At 46.9% G+C, this 22,395-nt stretch overlaps 1 protein-coding gene and 1 long non-coding RNA gene across 2 annotated transcripts in view; one reads left to right on the forward strand and one right to left on the reverse strand.

Annotated features, from left to right (window-relative positions):
* The window catches only part of LOC123381480, a 155,694-nt gene that overhangs the window by 37,247 nt on the left and 96,052 nt on the right, over positions 1-22,395 (forward strand). The window lies entirely within an intron of this gene.
* On the reverse strand, positions 595-13,540 carry KCNV2 (potassium voltage-gated channel modifier subfamily V member 2). The gene is made up of 2 exons (XM_023243303.2): positions 11,939-13,540; positions 595-1,472 (listed from the first exon to the last, which is right to left on the reverse strand). Exons 1-2 carry the CDS (start codon positions 13,337-13,339, stop codon positions 1,191-1,193), a joined length of 1,683 nt encoding a protein of 560 aa, XP_023099071.2. The 5' UTR covers positions 13,340-13,540; the 3' UTR covers positions 595-1,190.

Genomic DNA, 22,395 nt, shown 5'->3' on the forward strand with positions numbered 1-22,395 from the left:
CAGTTTCCATGAGTCCTGTGGAGGGAGGAAGGAGTTAGGAGGGAAGGGAGGGAGTAGGGCAGGAGGACCGGCATTGGTTTCTGACCCACGGACAGACACAGCGTGGAGGGGTCACATTCACTTAATTCCCCTTTCAGTGCCCGGTCGAGGACAGTTGTCCAAAAGGCAGGGTTTTTACAAAATTGTTTTTGTATTTTGTGTAGAAAGGTAAGGGGGAGGAGGTCCTGAGGGGATGACACATGGGGAGAGCTACAGAGGGAGGGCCTTTAGCACATTGGAGTATGTTTCAAAGGGCAAGTCTGGGGCCTCCCATGATCAGTCTAGACCAGGGTTTCTCTGCTTTGGCTCTACTGACTTTTTGCACCAGATACTGCTTTGTTGTGGGGCTCTCTTGTGCATGTGGAATAGCATCCCCAAACCTCTACCTATGAGATGCCAGCAGCCACTCTCACACTCCCTCACAGTGGTGACAGTCAAAAGTGTGTCCAGACTTTGCCAAATGTCCTAGGGGCAAAAGGGACTTGGGGTGGCAAATGTCCCTGGGCTGAGAACCACCAGTCTAGAGAATATATTTAAGAACACTCACTCAAACAATTTAACAGCTACCATTTATTGAGCATTTATTATTTCCAACCCCCATGCTGATATTACAAGGTAGGTCTTACTACCTACATTTTACAGTTGATGAAACTGAGGCTCCGATATTTTGAGGCTCAGATATTTAAAGCTATGGCCCTAAACCCCACAGCCAGTAGTTCAGGGCTTGTGATTGAGGTTGGTCTAACTCCAAAGCTTACCTAGTTCATGGCTGCGACATTCTCTCTGACTAGAAAATTAAGGATTTTTTTTATTCAAGGAAACTCTTCTCACGTCAACTCAAAACCGAAAATATTTATTGAGACACCATGAGAATTTGCAAGAGAAACCCAAGATGGTGCTCCTGTCTAGGAGTGTTGAGGACCGATGTCACCGGAGGGGGGTGGTCATGGTTCCTACACCACAGTGAAAGAAAAAAAATGACAGGGTCCCACTTGGGGCCAAAATGAATACTTCTAGAGCCAGAACTCTGAACTGGATGCCTTTCGCGTATGACTGTTAAACGTGTCCATGCACTGCCAATTCTGACATAAAGAAGGAGAACTGAAGCCTTGAGGTTCATAGGGTCTACCAGCCACGCATCCTAGGAAACATCAACTCTCTTGCCTTGGGGTGGGCTGTGGGTGGGTTCGAGCCAGACACTCTGCCATCTTCTTTTTGGCTCTCTGCAGGAACTCGACTTTTCCCCTTTCCCTTCTCATGGCAGTGTACTCATAGGCTTTGAGCTTACTGTAGTAATCCGAGAATTTGTTGTAGAGGATGGAAATTGGCATCCCATTGAGGATGATCCCAAATGCAATGCAGAGGAAGGCAAAAAACCTGCCCAGGATGGTCTCTGGGTACATGTCTCCATAGCCCACAGTGGAGATGCTCACCTGCATAGGAAGGAAAGTGGGAGAGAATGGTTAGCACTGTGATGGAGGAGAAGACAGAGAACCGGGCAGGAAAATGTCCTCTGTCTCCCTGAAGGTACATGTGGGTCATGTAACAGCTCCTGCAGAGCCAGCTTTAGGAGGTACCAGTAGGTCTGCCTGTAGGACCTGAATCATGGAAAGAAGACCACCTGTGGAGCTGGAAGTCTTGGGCTTAAATTCTGGCTTCTATAAATATTCTTATACACAATATAGAGGAGATCACAGCTGCTTTATAGGGTTGTAAAGAGCACGTAAGATACCTGTGTAAAGTTCCTGGTGTAGCATGGGTTCAATAAATGTTGGTCTCTGCCTCCCCTCAGAGGGGCCAACTTGGGGACTGGGGACCCTGGGTTTGCCTACGTGATAGGCAGTTCGGAAAGAGCTCAGGCTTAGAGCCTGTCAGACACGGGTCCAAGTCCTAATTTTGACCCTTCCCCACTGAGTACCCGTGGGTAAAACATTCAGCCTCTAAGCCTTGGTTTCTTCATCTAAAACAGGAGGATAGAGATGCCTGGATGGCTCGGTTGGTTGAGCATCAGACTTAAGCTCAAGTCATGATCTTGTGGTTCCTGAGTTCGAGCCCCACATCGGGCTCGCTGCTACCAGTGTAGAGCCCGCATAGGATCCTCTGTATTTGTCTCTTTCTGCCTCTACCCTGCTTGTGCTCTCTCAAAAACTAATACTAAAAAAAATAAAATAGGATAATCCCTAACACTAAGGATTCTCCTGAAGACTAAAGAAGAGGAATACTTAACACAGTGTCAGGCACACAAAAGGCATTCGACAACCTTCTCTGGAGACAATTACAATACTTCTCAGTTATTATGTCGTTCAAATGAGATATTATAGATGAAGGTGCTTTAATTGCAAATGTCTGGAGAAACACTCGCATTACTTTGCAAAAGGGCTTTTGTAAGACATCACAGACCAAAAATATGTTCACCCTGCATGAAATCTTTCCCATCACTCTTGCACACTGCTTTAAATTCCACTAATTAGAGATTTATTTAGGTTAACAAGCTTCTGTTTTAAAATGCAGATACCCGTGGGACTAGTTATCAGTCAGTGTAGCCAGAGAAAACCTGGGAAAATCTCTTGGGGGCCTGTGTTTTAAGCCTCATGTACTGAGTCTCTTTCTGGTCCCCAGACTGATGGCTAAATTACTAGAAGCCTTTTAGGCAGGGCTGTTGAGTCCTTGCAAAAAAAAACTGTGCATTGCACAACTGCAGGGGGCACTGTTTGCTTCATCAATTTGTGGTGTTGCCATGATTTTCTAGCAGACGGTAGTAAGACAGCCCATGGACCCATGCTGGCACAGTGTTTAGCTTAGAAATGTAAGCATTTTTGTTTTGATGATGTAAGGGTTGGCCTGAACTTAGGACAAGTGTGACTGATGAGTTAGAAGGGAATGAAGAAGTGGGCCAGCTGGGCAAATCTGGTGGCCTTAATGAGAGCTACAGCATCCTCCAGACCATACAAAGTGAAAGCTTGACTTCCTCTCTGGGGTAGGTGATAGACAACCTCTCACTGCTCTATCTCCAGTGGGAGACCTGCTGAGGGTGGGCCTCCCCTTCCCATGGGGATGGAATGCAAGCAAGCATCTAAGAGAGGCAGGCTGGTGTGGGTTGCCTTAAGGAAACAGAGATGGCATGAGGCTATGTGGCTCTGAATCCACCTCCCAGTGGAGTGTAGACCAATGGGCTGTGGAAACAGGCTCCTGCTTGACACCTGCCTAAGGGGGGGGACAAAGGGTGGAGGGCACTCTGGCTCCAGGAGAGAATCTCCTTTGTCAGCTTTGTACAGCAAAGGGTGATGAGAGGCAGTGGTAGAGTGAGAGCGTGGGTGAATCTCGAAGTGTGTGTGGGTGCATGTGTCTACATGTGTGTGTCCTGTCACTGGCCACGCCCTAAGGAAAAGAATCTGAGCCAGGTCTCTGTCCAGATACACGAACTGAACCCTGGCTTTCATATATCATTAACCGCAGCGCTCCTACCTCTGCAAGAATGTTGAGTCACTCAGTCTACTTGCCCTGGAGGAGGCTGACAGGGAGTCTGGGGGCAGGGCTGAGTGACACTAAGGGGTAGCTCAGGACAGGAAGCATCCGTGAAAGGTGAGAGCACAGGCTTTGAGGTGAACTGGTTCCTCAAGGGTGCAAGACAGGGGGCAAAGGGCTAGGAGCAGACCGAGGGAGATAATTGAGACAAAGTGCCTATTTTTTTTTTCATTTATATATTTTTAAAGTTTGAGAGCGTGTGTGAGCAGCGGAGGGGTAGAGAAAGAGGGTGAGAGAGAATCCCAAGCAGGCTGTGTGCTGTCAGTATGGAGCCCAATGCAGGGCTCAAACTCATGAACCCTAAGATCAAGACCTGAGCCGAGATCGAGAGTTGGACGCCTGACTGAGCCACCCAGGCACCTATTTTAAACTTCTGATCAATCCCTACCCTGGCTTTCTTGCACTCCCAACCTCAACTTCAGTTTTTTGTTTTGGCTGAACTTTGAGTGAAGAGTCAAAAGCAAAGAGAATTGGCTTAAGGAAGATTAAATATTTGATGTGAATACGGTAAAAATATTTTTGTATATCTTGGATCTCTATGTTTAGAGAAAAGATCTCTTCTGCTAGGAGGCTCTGTATGGCTGGTCCCGAGGAATTTGTTCAAAATGGATAGCCTATCTTTATATTGTCTGTTTTGTGGATACTTCGACTCAACCAGTGACCTGGTTCGTGCTCCTTGGCTCCAAGAGGAATGCAGAATTCCTTGGCTTTCGGGGACTTGTCTCCCTGTTCCTCAGACCAAACCCGTTTCTCCCTGAATGAATATTAAAAATTGAAGGCCCTAGACTGATACATTTCATCTCACGGTGAGTTCTCACATTAGCATGAGTTGGGCTTGGAAATGTGACCAACATTCCTGCAATCCATCTGAGACTCCTGAAAACATTGGCTGGCTCAGCCCTCTGTAAACTGGAAACTTAGCAGTGGAAGGCTTACATATTTTCCCTAGCCTTTGGGTCCCAAAAGCCAGAACGTGACCTTCCCCCAGAAATGCCCCTATTAATCAGCAAATACTGACCTCCTAAACACGACAAGGAAGACAAGCATCCAGTTTTTCTCTGAAACTTTAGAACAGCTACATGGGAATTTCTCCTCCAACAAGGAATGTTTGTTTCCTTCATAACGAAGGAGGCATAGATGAAATCTCGGCACCTGGTAATCCATCCATCTAGGAATTATGATCCCAGGAAACATAACTGATTTTTCAAAATAATGAGCACCCCTTTTAGCGTTCCCAGGCAATCTGAGGTAGTAAGGACTAATGGTTCCTGGCTAAAAATAGTACATACCTCAATGCTTGTTGTCCTTGAAAGGATTTAGTTCAAAGGCCATATGAAGCCTAACCATGCTGCTGTTGCCACAAATACTTTAGGAATTCCTCTTTGGATTATAATCTGCACAGAGGATTCAGTGGCCTGACCTTGAAATAAGTGGTCTTAGCCACCTGGAGGGTTAATGCTAGGTGCCAATCTTAGACTCAGGGGTCTCAACTCTCTTTTAAAATACCAAAGGTGAAGAGCTGGCACCATTACAAAGAAGTAAACGGACATGTCTCAGTCTCCGGAGATAATGCCTCCGTGGAATTCAAAGAATGTTTTGATGGGTGGAAGCATTGTTAGAATGAGGTCATGGGTGAGGAGAGGACCTTGGAGAGAACAGCCAGCCTCATCTGTCCACTGAGGTCCTGACATGTGTGTCAATTGCATAGTAAGGAGGAAGTGTGCAAAAAGCTAAGGCAAATGTGGGATCTATGCATGTCGCTATAGAAAGGTACACAGTGATGCTGGCGTCCTCCACATCTTCTGTTTACTCGCTACTTTTCCCTGCCCTCTACAACTCCATCGTGTCCCACTCAAGTCCTATTGGCCCTCAGGAGGATCCTAGGTCAAAGACCTTCTAAGGAGGGGGCCACCCCAGAGTCAGGAGTCTATAGGAGCAGAAGTCGTAAAAGTGCCTCACAGCCTTGGCCCCAGTGACTATGGCCCCTCCTGTGCCATTTCTGAAGCAGCTACAACGCCGCCGCCTCCTTTTACTGCTGCCTGTGCCAGAAGTGTACCCACCGTCTCTCAGTCCCAAGCGCGACACCCCTCTGTACTCTTTCCTGTAGTCTTGCTGCTTGGGAGTCCACAAACTGCATTTCCCAGACTCCCTTGCTCGCTATTTTCTGGTTGTGCTCTGCTAGTGAGAGGCTGTTGGCACACTGGAGGCGGATGAGGAGGTAAGGGTCTCCGCTCCTGCTTCTGGTTTTTGTCCTCATCCTTCAAGACAGCAGACAGATGTAGCTCATGCATCTTTTAGCACATGGGACACTAACCTCATGGTGTCATCCTAGGAGTCCCTCAGTAGCTCCTTCTCTGTACCTCCGGTTCCTTCTATTTGGCCCCCCAGTCCTAGGGCTGACAGCTAGTTGATGGAGTAACCACTTTTTGGGTTATCTTTGTTTGCCCGTGTTGCTCTTCCAGACTTCTAAACACCTGTGTATCTATAACCCTGTATCAAATTGCCTCTGTTTAAAATATCTACTTTTCTTGGTTTCTTGGTTTTCCTGATTGTAACTTCACTGATGCACCTTCCAAAGGGGTCTTCTTAAAAGCCAGCCATCACTCCATAAGAAAAAAAAAAAAAAGGAAATCTCAGTGACCTTGGAAGGGCCACCTATTTGCAAGGAAATGATAGTGTACTTTGGGAAAACAAAGATAGGAGCAAGGTCTCTGTGGCACCATTATCTGTTCCCTCAGCTAGACATACGTTTTCTTTTTGAAGAGTTTTTGTTAGCTTATGAAGGAGTGAGTTCATGACATGGTTTCCTGTTTGGTGTCTCTAGCTTTAACTCACTTTTGAAGCCCAGAAGGAAATGGCCTGTTGAACAGTCCAGTGCCCTCTTCTGCATTAAAACATGGCCACATTGGAAGCAACGATGACTGCTTCATCAGAGAGCTGATTGTTCTTGCTGAGTGTGCCATGCATCTCCCACACCCGGGTAGCCCAGAGAGCCCCCGACATGGCTGGAACTGCTCGAGGTGGGCATCCCTTTATCTGGAAATGCGGAAGCTCTCCCGGGAGAGAACAGTTGACCCCTACGTATGTGTTAGGGTTTCTCTTCTCTCCAGTAGAGAGGGAATCACTTCTGTTTTATTTTCCCCCCCAAAGAATCTGCAAGCAAAGGTTATGGCTTCTACATGATAAAGACTATCAACTAGACAGATGTAGTAGCTTGTATTTCTTGTGGATTTGCTATGGGTTAGCATTTTACATATGTTTCTTATTACACGAGTGCTTACAAATAATCTTCATTTGACAGACGAGTGGGAGCGGACTATCTTGTATCCTAATGCATGAGCATTTGCAGACATGAATGGCCATGAGGGATTTGTTTTGCAGCTGTAGAAGTATTCACAATCATGAAAACTATTGTATTCCCCTTAAAACCTTGAGCTGAATTACAGAGAAAGGTTGTAGGATCCTTGGCATAGAGAGAGGGAAGATTATGAACAGCAAGTCAGATTCTGGGGCTGTCTGAAAGTACTAAAAACACATGGATGAATGGCTTAGAGAATCTGTCTCCAGTGTGGTTGAATATACATGGAACACAGCACTGCATTCTGGAAGAAAATCTCAATTATGTTTTTCTTCATCTTTAAATCTTCCACGTGTGAGTGCATATTTTCCAATGTGTAATAATATGTCTGAGCAGTAAAATCTTCCTACAGGAGAATGATCGTATTACTGACCTAATTTGTTTTTAATTACAGTATAGTTGATGCATAATGTTACATTACTTTCAGGTGAACACCACAGCGATTTGATAAGTCTATACGTTATGCCCTGCTCACCATCTGTCAGCATACAACCGAATTACGATACTACTGATGACAGTCCCTCCCTGTGCTGTGCCCTTCGTCCTTGTCATTTAAGGATTCGGTAACTGGAAACCTGGGTCTCCTACTCCCTTTCACCCATTTTACCCCTTCCCCTACCCCCCTGCCCTCTGGCAACCATTAGTTTGTTCTATTGATGGATCTGTTGCTGCTTTTTCGGTTTGTTCATTCGTTTCAGTTTTTAGGATCCCACATGTAAGTGAAATCAGGTGGCATTTGTGGTCTGCATCTGATTTATTTCCCTTAGCATATTGCCCTCTAAGTCCGTTGGTGGTGTTGCAAATGGCAAGATCTCATTGGTTTTTTTTATGACTGAGTAATATTCCCGTTGTGTGTGAGTGTGTATGCGTGTGTATGTAGACGCACATATCTTATTTATCCATTCATCTATTGATGGACACTGGTGCTGCTTCCGTAATTTGGCTGTTGTAAATAATGCAGTGATGAACAAAGGTGTTCATAGATCTTCACAAATTAGTGTTTTTGGAGAACCTGGGGGCGCTTGGGAGCCTCGGTTGAGCGCCTGACTCTTGATTTTGGCTCAGGTCATGATCCCAGGGTTGTGGTATTGAGCCCCACATCAGGCTCTATGCTGAGCTTGGAGGCTGCTTAAGGTTTTCTCTCTCTCTCTCTCTCTCTCTCTTCTTCCCCTGCTTGCATGCAAGCATGCTATCTCTCTAAAATAAAAAAAAAATTAATGTTTATTTTTGAGAGAGAAAGGGCGGGGGAGAGGGTGAAAGAGGGAGGCACAGAATCTGAAGCACGCTCCAGGCTCTGAGCTATCAGCACAGAGCCCGACGGGGGTTCAGACCCACAAACTATGAGATCATGATCTGAGTCAAAGTTGGATGCTCAACTAACTGAGCACCCAGGCACCCCAGTGTTTTCATTTTTTTTTTTTTTGGATAGTGAATTTCCTGGGTTATACAGTATTCCTATATTTCATTAGTAACCTCCATACCGTTTTCCACAATGACTGTACCAATTTACATTCCTACCAACAGTGCATGGGCTTTTTTCTTCTCGTTGCCAACTCTTGTTATTTCTTGTCTTTTTGATTCTAGCCATTCTGAACAGGTGTGAGGTGATATCACATGGTGGTTTTCATTTGCATTTCCCTGATGATAAGTGATATTGAGCATTTTTTCACATGTCTGTTGGCCATCTGGATGTCTCCTTTGGAAAAATGTCCATTCAGTGGGCCTAATTCTTCATAGCTTCCTGTGTCTAAGCTCTTGGCCACAGAACTTACCAATGCTTCCCTACACTGGGTGGGCTAACCTGGTCTGCTCTTGGACTCTGAGTTTGGCTTTGTGACTGGCCTTGACCAGTGGGTTGAGCAAAGGACAGTGCTCACGTGATTGAGTCTACGTTCTCCCTCTTGCACAGGGCCATGACCATGAGTCCATGCCTGCTGGAGGATCGAGGAGATATGGTCTCCTCTCCTCTTTGATCTCAGCTGTCAGCCAGTTGATCATAAGACCTGTGAGTGACTGGCACCAGCCCAAATGAGAAAAACCTTCTGGTTGAATCCAGCCTAAATTGCTGACAGGCAAACTCCTAAGCCAAATAGATGTTTGACATTTGAAACCATTAAGTTTGGGTAGTTTGTGATGCATCATTATTATAGCCATGAGTAACCTAATTTGTGCATCAATAAATAACCTAATTTGGGCATAGCTGGAATACACATTTATCATGGGCGTATGCTGAAAAAATTTTAAATCATGAGATGTATGATCAATAAGAGGCTTGGAGACAACTGGATCAGAGCTACTTTGGGGATTCCATTTCTTACTCTCTTCTCTGTTGAGTCATGTCTATAGAGACGGGTTTCTTATTGTTCAAATTTCAGCTGAATGTCATTCTTCTCCAGTGGGGCTTCTCTATCAAAGGTAGATTCTGCTGTGCACGGCCCCCCCCCCCCCCGCCAGGTCTCTCTCTATCCTATTATGCAAGACACATCAGTATCTGAAATGATAAATTCTCTTTCTCCTTTGGAATGTAAACTCCATGAGGGAAAGAAGTTCCTATTGTGTTAATGTTGTTCTGTCACTCAAGATCTCCAGTGTTTACATTACTAGTTGGTTCAGTGAATGAATAAGATGGATTTTGTGAATCTCACAAAGAATTCATCTACATGTTGTCTCTCTCTCTACTGGGCATTTACATCAGGAAACAAGAGGTTTTTTCTACATAATTTTGACAGCGTTCTTTTCTCTTTGTTCTACGGAGAATATGTGCCCTTGATACACAATACGGAATGCCACCACAAGTACAGGGAAGCACCTGCTTGATCTGTATTGTCCGGGGGCACAGAGCAGTCTTTAAATGTTCAAGGGGGACTGTTCTTAATGTTTTCATAGGTTAGTGTGCAAACAAATGCATTAGTCATAAGGATTTTTACTAGTCTACCAAATTCTCAGAGAAGAAATGCACAAAGGCCATTGGGAAAACGTGCAAATTTTGGCCTGAGAAAACCGTGCCGGATGCAGATAATGGCCACAAATAAAACTCACGTTGGCCAAAGCAATAATTGGTAAAATGTGTTACAGATAAAAACCAAATGATGATTCAATTTTTACTGTAAAACTAAGGGAAAACACTAATTTTGACTAACATAATTTGAGTTAACATAAAAGGGATAATTTGAAGGGTTTGAGTGTCGTTGTACACTAAACAGATCAAGAAATTAGATGCAATCAATAGGCATGCACTTCGGGGAATTTTTTAGAAAGAGAAATCATAAGCAATTGAATTTTTATCAGTTTTTAGATTAATATACAAAGCCCTAAAAAGTTTTGTGGGTTAAAGGTAAAGTATCGAAGTGTCCCCGAGGCCTCGCCTGTATATATGGGAGTCTTCTAAGATACTGGGATGGATGGAGACCTAGACTCTCAGACTTAGTAGCATATCATCAGCATGTGGATTTGCTCTTTCCTCTTCCTGCTTTTCTCAGCTCCAAAGTAAATGTCATTTGCTGGGGACCAATCATCTTCCCTCAGCTCTATCTGTACACATGGTTTATCTACTACCGCAACGACCTTTCGTCACTTGGAATATCATCACAGGTGTGGCACTGGGCTAGCTCATGGGCAAGAGCCTCATGCCATCCCCGTTACAAAAGAAGCCCCCCAAATCCTGTTAGACCTGTGAGTGCTCTGTTTTTCAGTGACAGAAGACTCACTGAGTTGTAGAGCTCAGTAGCCACTCCGTTTTAGAGACCAGAAAACTGAGGATGGGGAGTAAGGGAGTGAGGTTTCATAATTACTTAGGGACACAGTTTATTACTAGCAGATCGGGGACTAGGACCCAAATCTCCCATCTTGCTGAACTATAATACTAGCAGCCCTGGGCTGGTTCATCTCAGAAATCCGCCCCAGACTGTGGGTTCTACCATACCCAACATTAGTGTTGAAAATACCTAGTTCCTCACATGGAAAAACCTGGTGACATTTGCCTAATGTTTTTAAGGGCATGACAAACCACCTACTCTTAAAAATAAGGAAATCACACATCCAGTTCTTCCCTCTCTGTACAAATGTCAACTTGTCAATCAGCATTTCCAGTGACGTAGGGATTTTCTGGGGATTTAGCCTAGCACACCAGAAATACAGATACTTGAGTAAATGGCCTAAGAGACTACCAAAAGGCAAATACTAAAGAAAACAGCAAAAATAAAAGACTACTAATTAGGCCAGGCCTGGGGCAGATGTAACGGTTGAAAGGGAGAATGCTGGGTGCAGGAAAGGAACGGATTTATTGTGGGAGGGGCGTGGGTTTCAGTCCTCCCTCTGCTGCGTGCAGCTGTACGTCTACACCCAAACCCTCTCAGTTCCTCTAGCTGTAGAGCGGGGCAAGAATGCTAGGTCCTAAAGGAACTTGAGTGCTACTGGAGCAAATTTCAGTTGTTAGATGCTTCTTTCCACATTCTGATTGGGCCCAAACCAGGGGGATTTCAGGTAGTTAGGGTGGACGCTGGCCGGCTGGGTCTCCCCTTCCCCTGGCACAAACGTCCAGTTGGCTTTTTGCTTCAAATCTGACGCCACTTCCAACATGTCCTCTTAAACAAAAAACCCAGCGATCGTAGCCACTTGACAGGGTTGCAATGCTGAAACAAGATAAACTTTGCAAACCGCTTAGGACCACAGGTGTTCCGTAAGTGGCGAGTAACAAGAATGACGATGATGAATGGTCCCCCTTAGGGGCCACAAGGAATCCTTCTTAAAATCAGCCTGTCTGGGGACTCAAGATGAAACCTAGATTTGGAGGTGCCTGGGGCCAAAGTCAAATTCCGTGACTTACTGAAAGACTGTGCCTTTCCAACTCCGCGACAGCCACCCCGGTTTTCGTTAGTTGGAGGTGGCGAAGGCACAGATGGGGGTGGGGAGGGGAGCAGCGGCCCTTAAGCAAGGCAGGGGACAGGTCAGGGCACGAGGCTGAAGGCAGGCAGGCGGCTGATGACCCGGGAGGGGGGCGGGGGGCCCGCTACTCACCGCGGCCCACCACCAGGCGTGCGGGATGCTGGTGAAGTTGGTGTTGGGCACGTCGTGCTCCACGGAGTAGACGGCCGCCGAGAAGGTGAAGATGCCCATGGTGATGAAAAGCATGAGGCAGCCCACCTGCTGGTAGCACTGGCGCAGCGTGAAGCCGAAGGCGCGCAGGCCCGTGGAGTGGCGGGCCAGCTTGAGGATGCGCAGGACGCGCATCAGGCGCATGACGCGCAGCACCTGGCCCACCTTGCCCACGCGGCCCACCGTCTCCAGCTCGTGCTCCCGCGGCGCGCCCTTGCTGCGCGCCTGGTCCTCGCCCGTGAGGCACTCGAGCAGCAGCTGCAGGTAGAGCGGCAGGATGGCCACCAGGTCCACCAGGTTGAGGGCGCTGCGCGCGAAGCGCCGCAGGTCGGGCGTGGAGGCGAGGCGCAGCAGGAACTCGAGCGTGAAGAAGGCGATGCACAGCATCTCCACGTGCTCCAGGATGGGCCGCGGGTCGCCGCCGCCCGCGCCCTGCGCCGCCCGGTGCTGCATCTCCTCCACCGTGTTGAGCGCCAGCGCCACGACGGACACGAGCACGAAGAGGCTGGAGGCCACCCCGATGGCCTTGGCGGCCACGGACGAGAAGGGCTTCTCCAGGAGGTTCCAGAGGCGGCGGCGCTGCGGCCCGTAGAAGCGCATGTCGCGGAAGAGCTCCTCGGCCTCCTCGGCCTGCGCCTGCGCGCGCAGCTCGCGCTGGATCTTGAGCTGGTCGCTGAGCTCGTCGCGCCGCTCCTCGAAGCAGATGCGGCAGCAGCGCGGCGTGTACTTGAGCCGCACGCCCCAGTAGCCCAGCTCCTCCAGGAAGCAGCGCGGGCACAGCTCGTCGCGCACCAGCAGCACGCCCGATGCGTAGAAGTTGTAGACGAGCTGGAAGACGGCCGGGTCGCGGTCGAAGAAGTACTCGTCCGTCTGCTCCTCGTAGTCGTCGCACAGGCCGAGCTGGCGGCTGCGGCTGGTGGACGTGGCCAGGCGGCCCAGGCGCGTCTTGGGGTAGCAGGCCAGCTCGCAGCAGTCCAGCCGGTAGCTCTGGCCGCCCACGTTCACGTTCAGGGTGGACGACGCGGCGGGAGGGGCGGCGCGGCTGTCGGGCTGCGCGTCGGGGGCGGCCTCCGGCCGCCCGTCCTCCTCGCCTGGGTCGTCCTTCAGCTCGTCCTCCTCCCCCCCGTCGTCGTCCTCCTCGATGTAGTAGTTATAGTTGCCCTCGGTCCACGGCGGGATGCTGGCCAGGGAGCCGGAGCGGGCCCCCACCGAGCAGACGCTCCTGCGGTGCTGGCCGCTCCCGGCCTGGGGCGCGTCCCCGCTCTCTGTAGTATTCCAGGGCCTGTAGCCCCACGACCGCCGCCTCTCGCTCTGCTTCAGCATGGCTGCGGCAGGTGCACCCGCTGCTCTGGCTGGGGACTGCCACCGGGAGGACGGATCCTAACCCCTGCTCTGTCTGAGAGGGGCCTGCACCAGATGACCGAGGTGCCCAGCCCAGCCCAGCCCAGCTCTGGGGGAACTCACCAGACGCAGGCAGATGGCTGATGACTGCTGCTCTAATCTTGCTGATAGGGAAGCAGCAAGTGTTAGGAGGGATTTAGAGCCTCTTAGCCACTTTCCTCCCCCCCCCTCCCTGCCCTGCCTGACGTAGGGGTTGACTACGTGGTCTTAAATCTGTAGATAATCAGAAGGCGGCAGAGGTTGTTGCTAATAAAAATGTCGCCAATCCTCAGGCCCGCCCTCAGGAAGTGCTCAGCGAGTTTGGACCCCGGGGGAATCGGTGAATTAGCTGTAGTTGCATGGATGGCTGTGTTTTGGTCGAACTGATGGAATTGGAGCCCCTGTGATCAAGGAAAGAGACGGCAGCAGAATGCTCCAAGCGAGTTGGTCACAAGTCTGTCTTCTACTCCGTGTAGCCCCTTGTTTGGATCACCTAAGACCTCGAATGTTTCCCGGGCTCTTTCTGTCACACCATCACAGTTGTGTTTCCCAATGGATTCCGCCTAGCAGCCTTGCCCTACTGGATTTCCGTTGGCCTGTTTCTCTGCCTGTCTCTTTCCCTTCCTTCTCTTGAAGGGTAAGAACATATTTCCAGAAAGAATCCAGGACTGGTGGGTACATGTTCTTGCAGCCCTGCTTAGCTGCTGTGTTAGGCCATATGTAAAGGTGGCCAGACTTTATTCCAAGGAAAAGGTCTTGATCGTTTTCCCAAACGTCAGTTAAAAATTTTTTTTAGGTTTCTTTCCAGGGATCAAGTAACGTGCTAAAGGCTGGGCATGGAAACCCGATGGAGAGACAGTTGCTCACGGTTTTGTAGGTGATAGAAACAGGCGAGCCCAGCTAAAGAGTGGGTGGCAGAGAAAAGGAAGAGACTGGTTTTGAGCAGGGAATTTGTTTTTAAATTCAATTTATGTTGACTAGCTCATGGTTATGGTTAAAAAAAAAAATTCAAAAGGCACAGGGTACCTGGGTGGCTCAGTCAGTTGAGCATCTCTTGATCTCAGCTTGGTTGTTGATCTCAGGGTTCTGAGTTCAAGCTCCCTGGGGGGGCTCCACACTGGGCATGAAGTGTACCTAAAAAAAAAAAATTCAAAAGATACAAAGGTGCATTACGGTGGACAGTTTCTCTTTCCCAAACCAAACTTTCAGTTACTACATGTGCCACTGAAGAAGCAACCACTGTTACTCATCCAGAATACTTTTTGGTTGTTCTTTCAGAACTATTCTAAACAAATACACGCAAAATCCTATCTCCGTCATCTGAAAATCTCTCTATTATCAACACAAATCATAGTACTCTCTACATATTGCTTTTTCCAATTAACCATGTGTCTTAGAGGTGTTTTTATGTGTGAACATAGATGTCTGCCTAATTTTGAAAATAGTCTGACAATAGTGATAAACATTCAGATGGTTTTATATATTTGCTCTTAAGAACAATGGAGCAGCAAATAACCCTGTCATGGGCGTTACTTTATATGATTTTACGATGTGTAGGAAGGATCACAAAGAAATCTGATCAGACGGGGGCAGAACAAATTGGACAGATAACTTGGGGAAAGATTGAAAATGACATCATCTTACACATACATGGAACAATCAGGGTTATTTAAAATAATATTCTGTCCAATAGGAATGTGTGGGCCTTATTTGGAATTTCTGATTCAAACAAAAAGCTTAAACCATTTTTGAGACCACTGGAAATTTGATTTGATGATATTTAGGAACTGTTAGAATGCTTTATGCGGGCGCACCTGGGTGGCTCAGTCAGTTGAGCGTCTGACTTTGGCTGAGGGCATGATCTTACTGCTGGTAAGTTCGAGCCTTGCATTAGGCTCCCTGCTGGCAGCTCAGAGCCTGGAGCCTGCTTCAGATTCTGTATCTCCCTCTGTGTCTGTCCCTCCCCTGGTGATGCTCTGTCTCAAAAATAAATAAACATTAAAAAAAAAAAGAAGGAATGCTTTTATGATAATGGTCTTGTCATGTAGAAGCGAAAGGCTGTGTATCTTTTATACAAACATACTGAGGTATGTATGGATGGAGTGATTGGATACCTGAGATTTGCTTCAAGATAATACAGGAGAGAGAAAGTGGGTGGGCATTGCGTTGAGTCGGGGCACCTGGGTGGTTTAGTCGGTTAAGTGTCCAACTCTTGATTTCAGTTCTGGTCATGATCTCATGGGTTAGTGAGTTCGAGCCCCACATGGGGCTTTGCACTGACAGCAGAGAGCCTGCTTGGGATTCTCTGTCTCTCTCTCTCTCTCTCTCTCTCTCTCTCTCTCTCTCTCTCTCTCTGTCTCTCTCTCTCTCTCTCTCTCTGCCCCTCCCCTACATGTGTATGTGCTTGCTCGCACTCTCTCTTTCAAAACTTAACAAAAAACTGGCTGTGAGTCAGTAACTGCTGAGTGTTGGGAATATAGAGCTTCGTTATACTGCTCTCCTTTTGAATGTGTTTGAATTTCTTCCTAATCAGGTTTTAAAAAGACATATAAAGGATACATTGTTAGAGGTGGAATTGGCAGGTCCAAGACCCCAAGTTTGCAATTCTGATCGATGATGCCAATGTCCCTGCTAACAATATTACTAATTTAAAACTCATCATCACACTTCTTCAGCTCTGCCCGTTTTATAGGTGAAAAATGACATGTGGGATCATTTTTTTTAAATTTGTAAATGTTTGTTTATTTTTGAGATACAGAGCTGGGGAGGGGCAGAAAGAAAGGGGGTGAGAGGATCCAAAGGAGGCTCTGCACTGATAGCAGGGAGCCCAACATGGGGCTGGAACCCACAAACCTAATCGTGACTCACGTCAAAGTCGGCCGCTTAACTGACTGAGCCACCCAAGCACCCCTGACACGTGGGATAATTTTAATTTGTATTTCTCTTACTGTGAATGCAGTTTGGCACCTCTTCATGTCATTAGCCATATTTTTTTGCTGCGTTTCTTACTGATTTGTGGGAGAGCTTTCTACATTCTGAGAATAGACCCTTTGGTGGGGGCTTTATGGTTTGCAATTTTATCCTTCGGTGGGTTTTTTTCCCCCGTGTAAATTGTTTATTTGAGGACTTCTCAGTGTCGTGTCCTATTAGGAAAGTCTTTGCCGCTCTGTAATTTCTAAGAATTTTCTTCTTAGGGTTTTACTTCTCACAATTAAGGATTTGATCCGTCAAGAATTAATTTTGATGTAAAGAGTGAGATACGGACCCAACTCTGTTTTCCAGATTTTATCCACATGTCCCAACACATTAACTGAATGATTTCTCTTTTCCTCACTGGTGTATATAATGCTATCTTCATCACGTAGTTCAGTTTTGATTACGCCTTGTGGTTATTGGGCCAGGTAGCAGTTTCTACAGGGTCCGCACCTGCTGTTGCTGTTAACCTTTCAATAGGCCACAAATCTACAAGCTTAAGATAGCACCTAAGCAGGCCTAGCCTTTAAGTTCATAAATGCACTTCTAGTGTTCTCTTACTCGCATACGATATGTTTTTTTAAGTTAAATTTTTTTTCGTGTTTACTTTTGAGAGAGAGACAAAGCACATATGGGGGAGGGGCAGAGAGAGAGGGAGACACAGAATCCAAAGCAGGATCCAGGCTCTGAGCTGTCAGCACAAAGCCCACCATGGGGCTTGAACTCAGGAACTCTGAGCTCATGACCTGAGCCGAAGTCAGACACTTAACGCCCGAGCCTCCCAGGCACCCCTTTCTGACACAGAGTATTAGTGTTGTCTCTCCATTGGCACCACAAACTGCTTTCCGGTTTTATCTCTTCTTTATATTGTGCTCCATTCTGTCAACAAGTACCTTTTCTCTTCCGAATTGATCGTACTATTAGAAAAAATTACCACTGTTTTCATAGTTCTCATTTCCTCTCTTTGCATTGTGGTCATCGACCGCTTCTTACCTAAGCTCTCAACATCGTCGTGGCTTTAGTACTGAAAAGCAGGAGAGGTGGTCATGTTTGTAGGACCTCTCAAAGCTAAACACAACATAACCCTGTCGTGGACGGAGGTGGATGCCCTTGGTGGGCCCCCCGGAATGGTCTCTTACCCCCCAAATGCGTCTCTCGGTGTGGGCGTGTAGCTTGGACTTCACCCTTGGATTTTACCTTTGCAAGGGCGACGGTCACCATACCTGGAAATGCTTTCTACCAAAGACAACTGTCCAAAAAAAGAACGCGTGTGTTCCTAAAGTGATGAATTCCTCCTCCTTGAATGCGTTCAAGAAGCTGCAGAGCAGAGGGAAACCTGTATGATCTTCAGGCTGGCTTCTGCCTTGAAATGACCCATATTCCAACTCTTTCCTCGAGGATTCATTTGCCCCGAATTCCCTTCTGCCTTTCTTCTACAATCCTTGCCCTTCAGAAGTGAGCTCAGACATCACCCTCCTCTTGGAGCCGTCCTTCTCTGACACCTCTCTCTGTTTCCTCAAGGTAGGTTAGCTGCTCCTTTTCGGTGTTGTCATTTAAGGGAACACACATCACTAACATAGAATGTGAGGCACTTATTTCAATGAAGAGAGACTTAAACATTTTCCCATTAGGAAGTTTTAGAAGTGCGTTAGAGAAAAATTTTAAAAATCGAGTAGAGCGCTAATCACCGCTACAACAATCATAGCATGCCCAGATTCTGAACTGTATTAACGCTTACAACAACCTGTTGTGCTATTCCTGTTTTATAGGTAAGGAAACAGGGAAGTTAAATGACTTACTTGCGAGTGCACAGCAAGTCACTGGTAGAGCTGGGTTTTGTTCCAGACTAACCAGGCTAACCAACAGGTTGCAAAATAGCATATACATAAACACCACCTACAGGGTCATCAACCAAAGACAATTACTGTTAATATTTTAACCTGTGTCTTTCCATTCAATTATACACACACACACACACACACACACACACACACGGATATATATATATTTAACCTGGTACCTGGTCGTGGTCATATTGAACATAAAATTATATATCCTACTGTCTTCAGCATTTTCACAGGAGCAATTTTAAGCAATTTTTAAAATGTTTTATTTATATTTGAGAGACAGCAGACGAGCGGGGGAGGGGCAGGAGCAAGGGAGACAGAATCTGAAGCAGGCTCCAGGCTCCGAGCTGTTAGCACAGACCCAGACGCGGGGCTGAGATCATGACCAGAGCCGAAGTCGGATGCTTCACCAACTGAGCCAGCCAGGCGCCCAGAAGCATTTTTGATGAAAAAAAAAAAAGGCTTTGTAAGCATTATTTTAAAGGCTACAAAATGCTCTGTATTTTGGCTGTGCCATCTGTAACTAAACCAAATCTCTCTTATGGAAATAAATATGTTTTAGTATTCTACTATTATAAGTAACGATAAAAATAGGTTTGAGAGCTTTTTGTTGTTCTTAAGGTTTTTTTTTTGTTTTTGTTTTTTGTATTCTGAGTAATTCTTTGAGACCGTTTGGCTAGATTTTTTTTTTACACCATTCTCTTTCAATATGGAGGCTTCCCATGTACTCCTGGGCCTGACGTTTGTTCTTCTGAGGACAGCCTTTCTCCACTCCAGCCTGTCGTCTTTTCCTCCTGCCAACTCCTGTTCGCCTTGGGTAGGCGGAAGGCTAACCCTTCTCGCCTGTCCTCCAGGACGGCCTCCCAGCCTCAGCTCCGGCAGCATTCAGCCCCCTCCCCCAACCTGTTCTGCCCCAACAGCTTCATTTGGCCTAGCAGAGCCCTTAGCACAAATGCTATCTGCCTGCAAACAAGACAGGACTGTGAGTTCCAGAAGGGCCCGACAGTGGCTGCTTTGTTCACCGTTTGATCCCCAGGTTCCAGTCCAGTGCTTGGCCGATAGCTGGCACTCAGAACTGCTGGCTGAGAGAGTGAAGTATTTAATGTCTATGGCCAGCTTGTTTTGTAGTTTGCCTCACGGTCCACTCTTAGCCCCGAAGACAGGGAGTGTCTTGCACAGCGGCTTAGTCAGAACGGCTTTGCTCCTTGTTATTTGCTCAATGAGAAGTGAAAATGACATGACCCTTTTGTTTTACCCAAGCCTATACTGTCGATTCACTTCTAGGTTCCCCACTAGCCTCTCACGTCTTCAAGGATGAAGACCGTCTTGTCTCTTTGGCCCCAACACCAAGTGCGGTTGAAGACCTCTCTGTATTAGTTCTTACAACTACATGTAAATCTGTAATCATCTTAAAAATGTTAGAAACAACAACAACAGATTGACTGCTCTGCACTGACGTAGCCCGAAGCCCCACTGGGGAGGGGAAGAAAACTAGCGAGCTCTGAGGAAAGTGGTTGGGGGTCCTACCTGCTTGTCTTTGGTGACACAGATTGATAGGCAGCGTGGTATAGTACGAAGGACATTGAAACTAAAGCACATGGGATTTTGCTTTCTGCTTTCTGGTTCAAAGCTTTGGGAAAATTGCCTCGACCTTGATCATCTCTGTTTCCTCATCTGTGAAAGGGGGTGCTGGGGGATTTCTTGTTAATAGAAAAAGAGAACGCCCCTCTACTTTATCTTCAGTTGGCTTCCCTGTGCCACATCCTAGCACATAGGAAAGATAGCCATCTCTTCTGCATCCGGCCAAGTCCAACCCCATTCCTGATTATATACCTACGACACAAATAGGTTTCATTTTTAGCTCCTGGAGAGTTTCTCGGCAAATAACCATCCCATTCGCAGCGCACCATTAAAATGAATTCCTTTATGTTAATGCAGTGCTGACTAATAGAACTTCATATGTTGATAGACATATTTTTATGGCTTAAAACATGAGTAGTGCCGGGGCGCCTGGGTGGCGCAGTCGGTTAAGCGTCCGACTTCAGCCAGGTCACGATCTCGCGGTCCGTGAGTTCGAGCCCCGCGTCGGGCTCTGGGCTGATGGCTCAGAGCCTGGAGCCTGTTTCCGATTCTGTGTCTCCCTCTCTCTCTGCCCCTCCCCCGTTCATGCTCTGTCTCTCTCTGTCCCAAAAATAAATAAACGTTGAAAAAAAAAATTAAAAAAAAAATGAGTAGTGCCACTGAGGAACAGAACTTAAAATTGTATTTAATCTTAATTAATTTATATTTAATAGTCCTGTGTGGCTAGTGGCTACCATGTTGTACAGGACAGTATTAAGATAACTTGTGCCTGGATTGTCCCTTTTTTTTTTTAATTTTTTTCAACGTTTTTATTTATTTTGGGGACAGAGAGAGACAGAGCATGAACGGGGGAGGGGCAGAGAGAGAGGGAGACACAGAATCGGAAACAGGCTCCAGGCTCCGAGCCATCAGCCCAGAGCCTGACGCGGGGCTCGAACTCACGGACCGCGAGATCGTGACCTGGCTGAAGTCGGAGGCTTAACCGATTGCGCCACCCAGGCGCCCCAGGATTATCCCTTTTAAAATAGGCACTGGCCCCCAGGAGCAATGCCCTTTTAAGACATTGACCCCTCAGTCACGTGAGGTTGCCAGCATAAACTGGCCTACTACTTCTAGGACTAAAAGGAAGTGAGACAGAGGAAAAGTAATCTGGATATGACAATGAATAGAGCTGCGGGATGGGGCAGAGAAGTCTGAATGGGGGGGGTAGACTTGGGGGTGGGGCATTTCAGAACAGATTCAGATCCTGGGCGGGGTGGGGGTGGGGGGCGGTGGCTCAGGAAGAGCCTAGAGCGCAAGGGGAGTAACTAAGGCAAGTTGTAAGAAGACCACGGTTGCTGAATGCAAACACCTTTGCAATTTTGCCCAGACCTAGTCCTGAGAAAGGCAGAGAGAGAGATTTAGTATTCACTCGAGAAACTGTATTTCCTTCAAGATCTTTGACGTCCCCATCAGTAAATGATTAGGGTTGTAACTGTAAACTGGGACCTTCAGATGAAGAGCTGGATGATTAATACTCAAGCCAGAACAAAGAAATTATCAAAAAACAAAACAAAACCCAACAATCTTCCCAGCTTTCAATAAAGGAAAAAGAGTAGCTTTTTGAGAGAAGTATCTGTTAAGCCTGGTGAATTTCTTCCACTAACTGAATTATTTAAGTATTTGCTCACCTCCTTCTCTTGAAATTTGCCTGTCTCGTCCTAGGTAAAGTGTGCAATGAATGGAAACGGCAAAAGATTGCAGTGTCTCAGTTGTTTGGAATCGTCACTGACCCAGTGAAAATTGTCTGTGGGTTTGGGAAAAAAGAGTGAGGGGTGTGGGCAGCTGCTTGTAACAAAACACTTTTGTTGCCAATGTCCTGTAATCAGGCTTCATCTGGTGGTGGGGGGTGCTCCCCCTTCTGTAAGCCCATCCATCCTTTAAAAAAAGTTTTTTTTGATGTTCATTTTAGAGAGAGAGAGAAAGTGCTTGCGCATGCAAGCAGGGGAGGGGCAGAGAGAGAGAGGGAGACACAGAATCAGAAGCAGACTCCAGGCTCTGAGCTGTCCACATGGAGACCAATATGGGGCTCGAACTCACAAACCATGAGATCGTGACCTGAGCTGAAGTCGGCCACTTAAGTGACTGAGCCACCCAGGCATCCCTCATCTGTCCTTCTTAATTACCTCTTTTAAAGATGAAGAGCCTGTGACTAAGAAGTGTGGTTTCTTGCCTGATGTTGCTCTGAAAGTGGCTGGTAGAACCGGGTCCGGAATCTGGGACTCCTCTGTCTGCCACTTGGGCACTTTCAGGTCCTCTGTGCGACCTCTAATGGTGTGTCCCTTCCTTAGAAAACCTCCCCTTTGATTTCTGATCTTCGTTTTTCATTTCCTCTAAACATACATAGACAGTCTTCCAACATGGTTCTTTTTTTGTTTTTAATTTTTTTTTAACGTTTATTATTGAGAGACATGAGCATGGGAGGGGCAGAGAAAGAGGAGGAGACACAGAATCCGAAGTAGGCTCCAGACTCTGAGCTGCCAGCACAGAGCCCCACCACAGGGCTCAAACTCACGAACTGTGAGGTCATGACCTGAGCCTAAGTCAGACTCTTAACTG

The sequence above is a fragment of the Felis catus genome, chromosome D4 (assembly GCF_018350175.1).
Source record: "Felis catus isolate Fca126 chromosome D4, F.catus_Fca126_mat1.0, whole genome shotgun sequence".
NCBI classification, from domain to species: domain Eukaryota; kingdom Metazoa; phylum Chordata; class Mammalia; order Carnivora; family Felidae; genus Felis; species Felis catus.

Bases quoted from the DNA above. Each gene is read 5' to 3' on its own strand.
- KCNV2 (XM_023243303.2), bottom strand. From the start codon at position 13,339: ATGCTGAAGCAGAGCGAGAGGCGGCGGTCGTGGGGCTACAGGCCCTGG. The intron at 1,473-11,938 runs GTGAGTAGCGGG...CTTCCTATGCAG, and splicing joins ACGCCTGGTGGTGGGCCGCG to GTGAGCATCTCCACTGTGGG.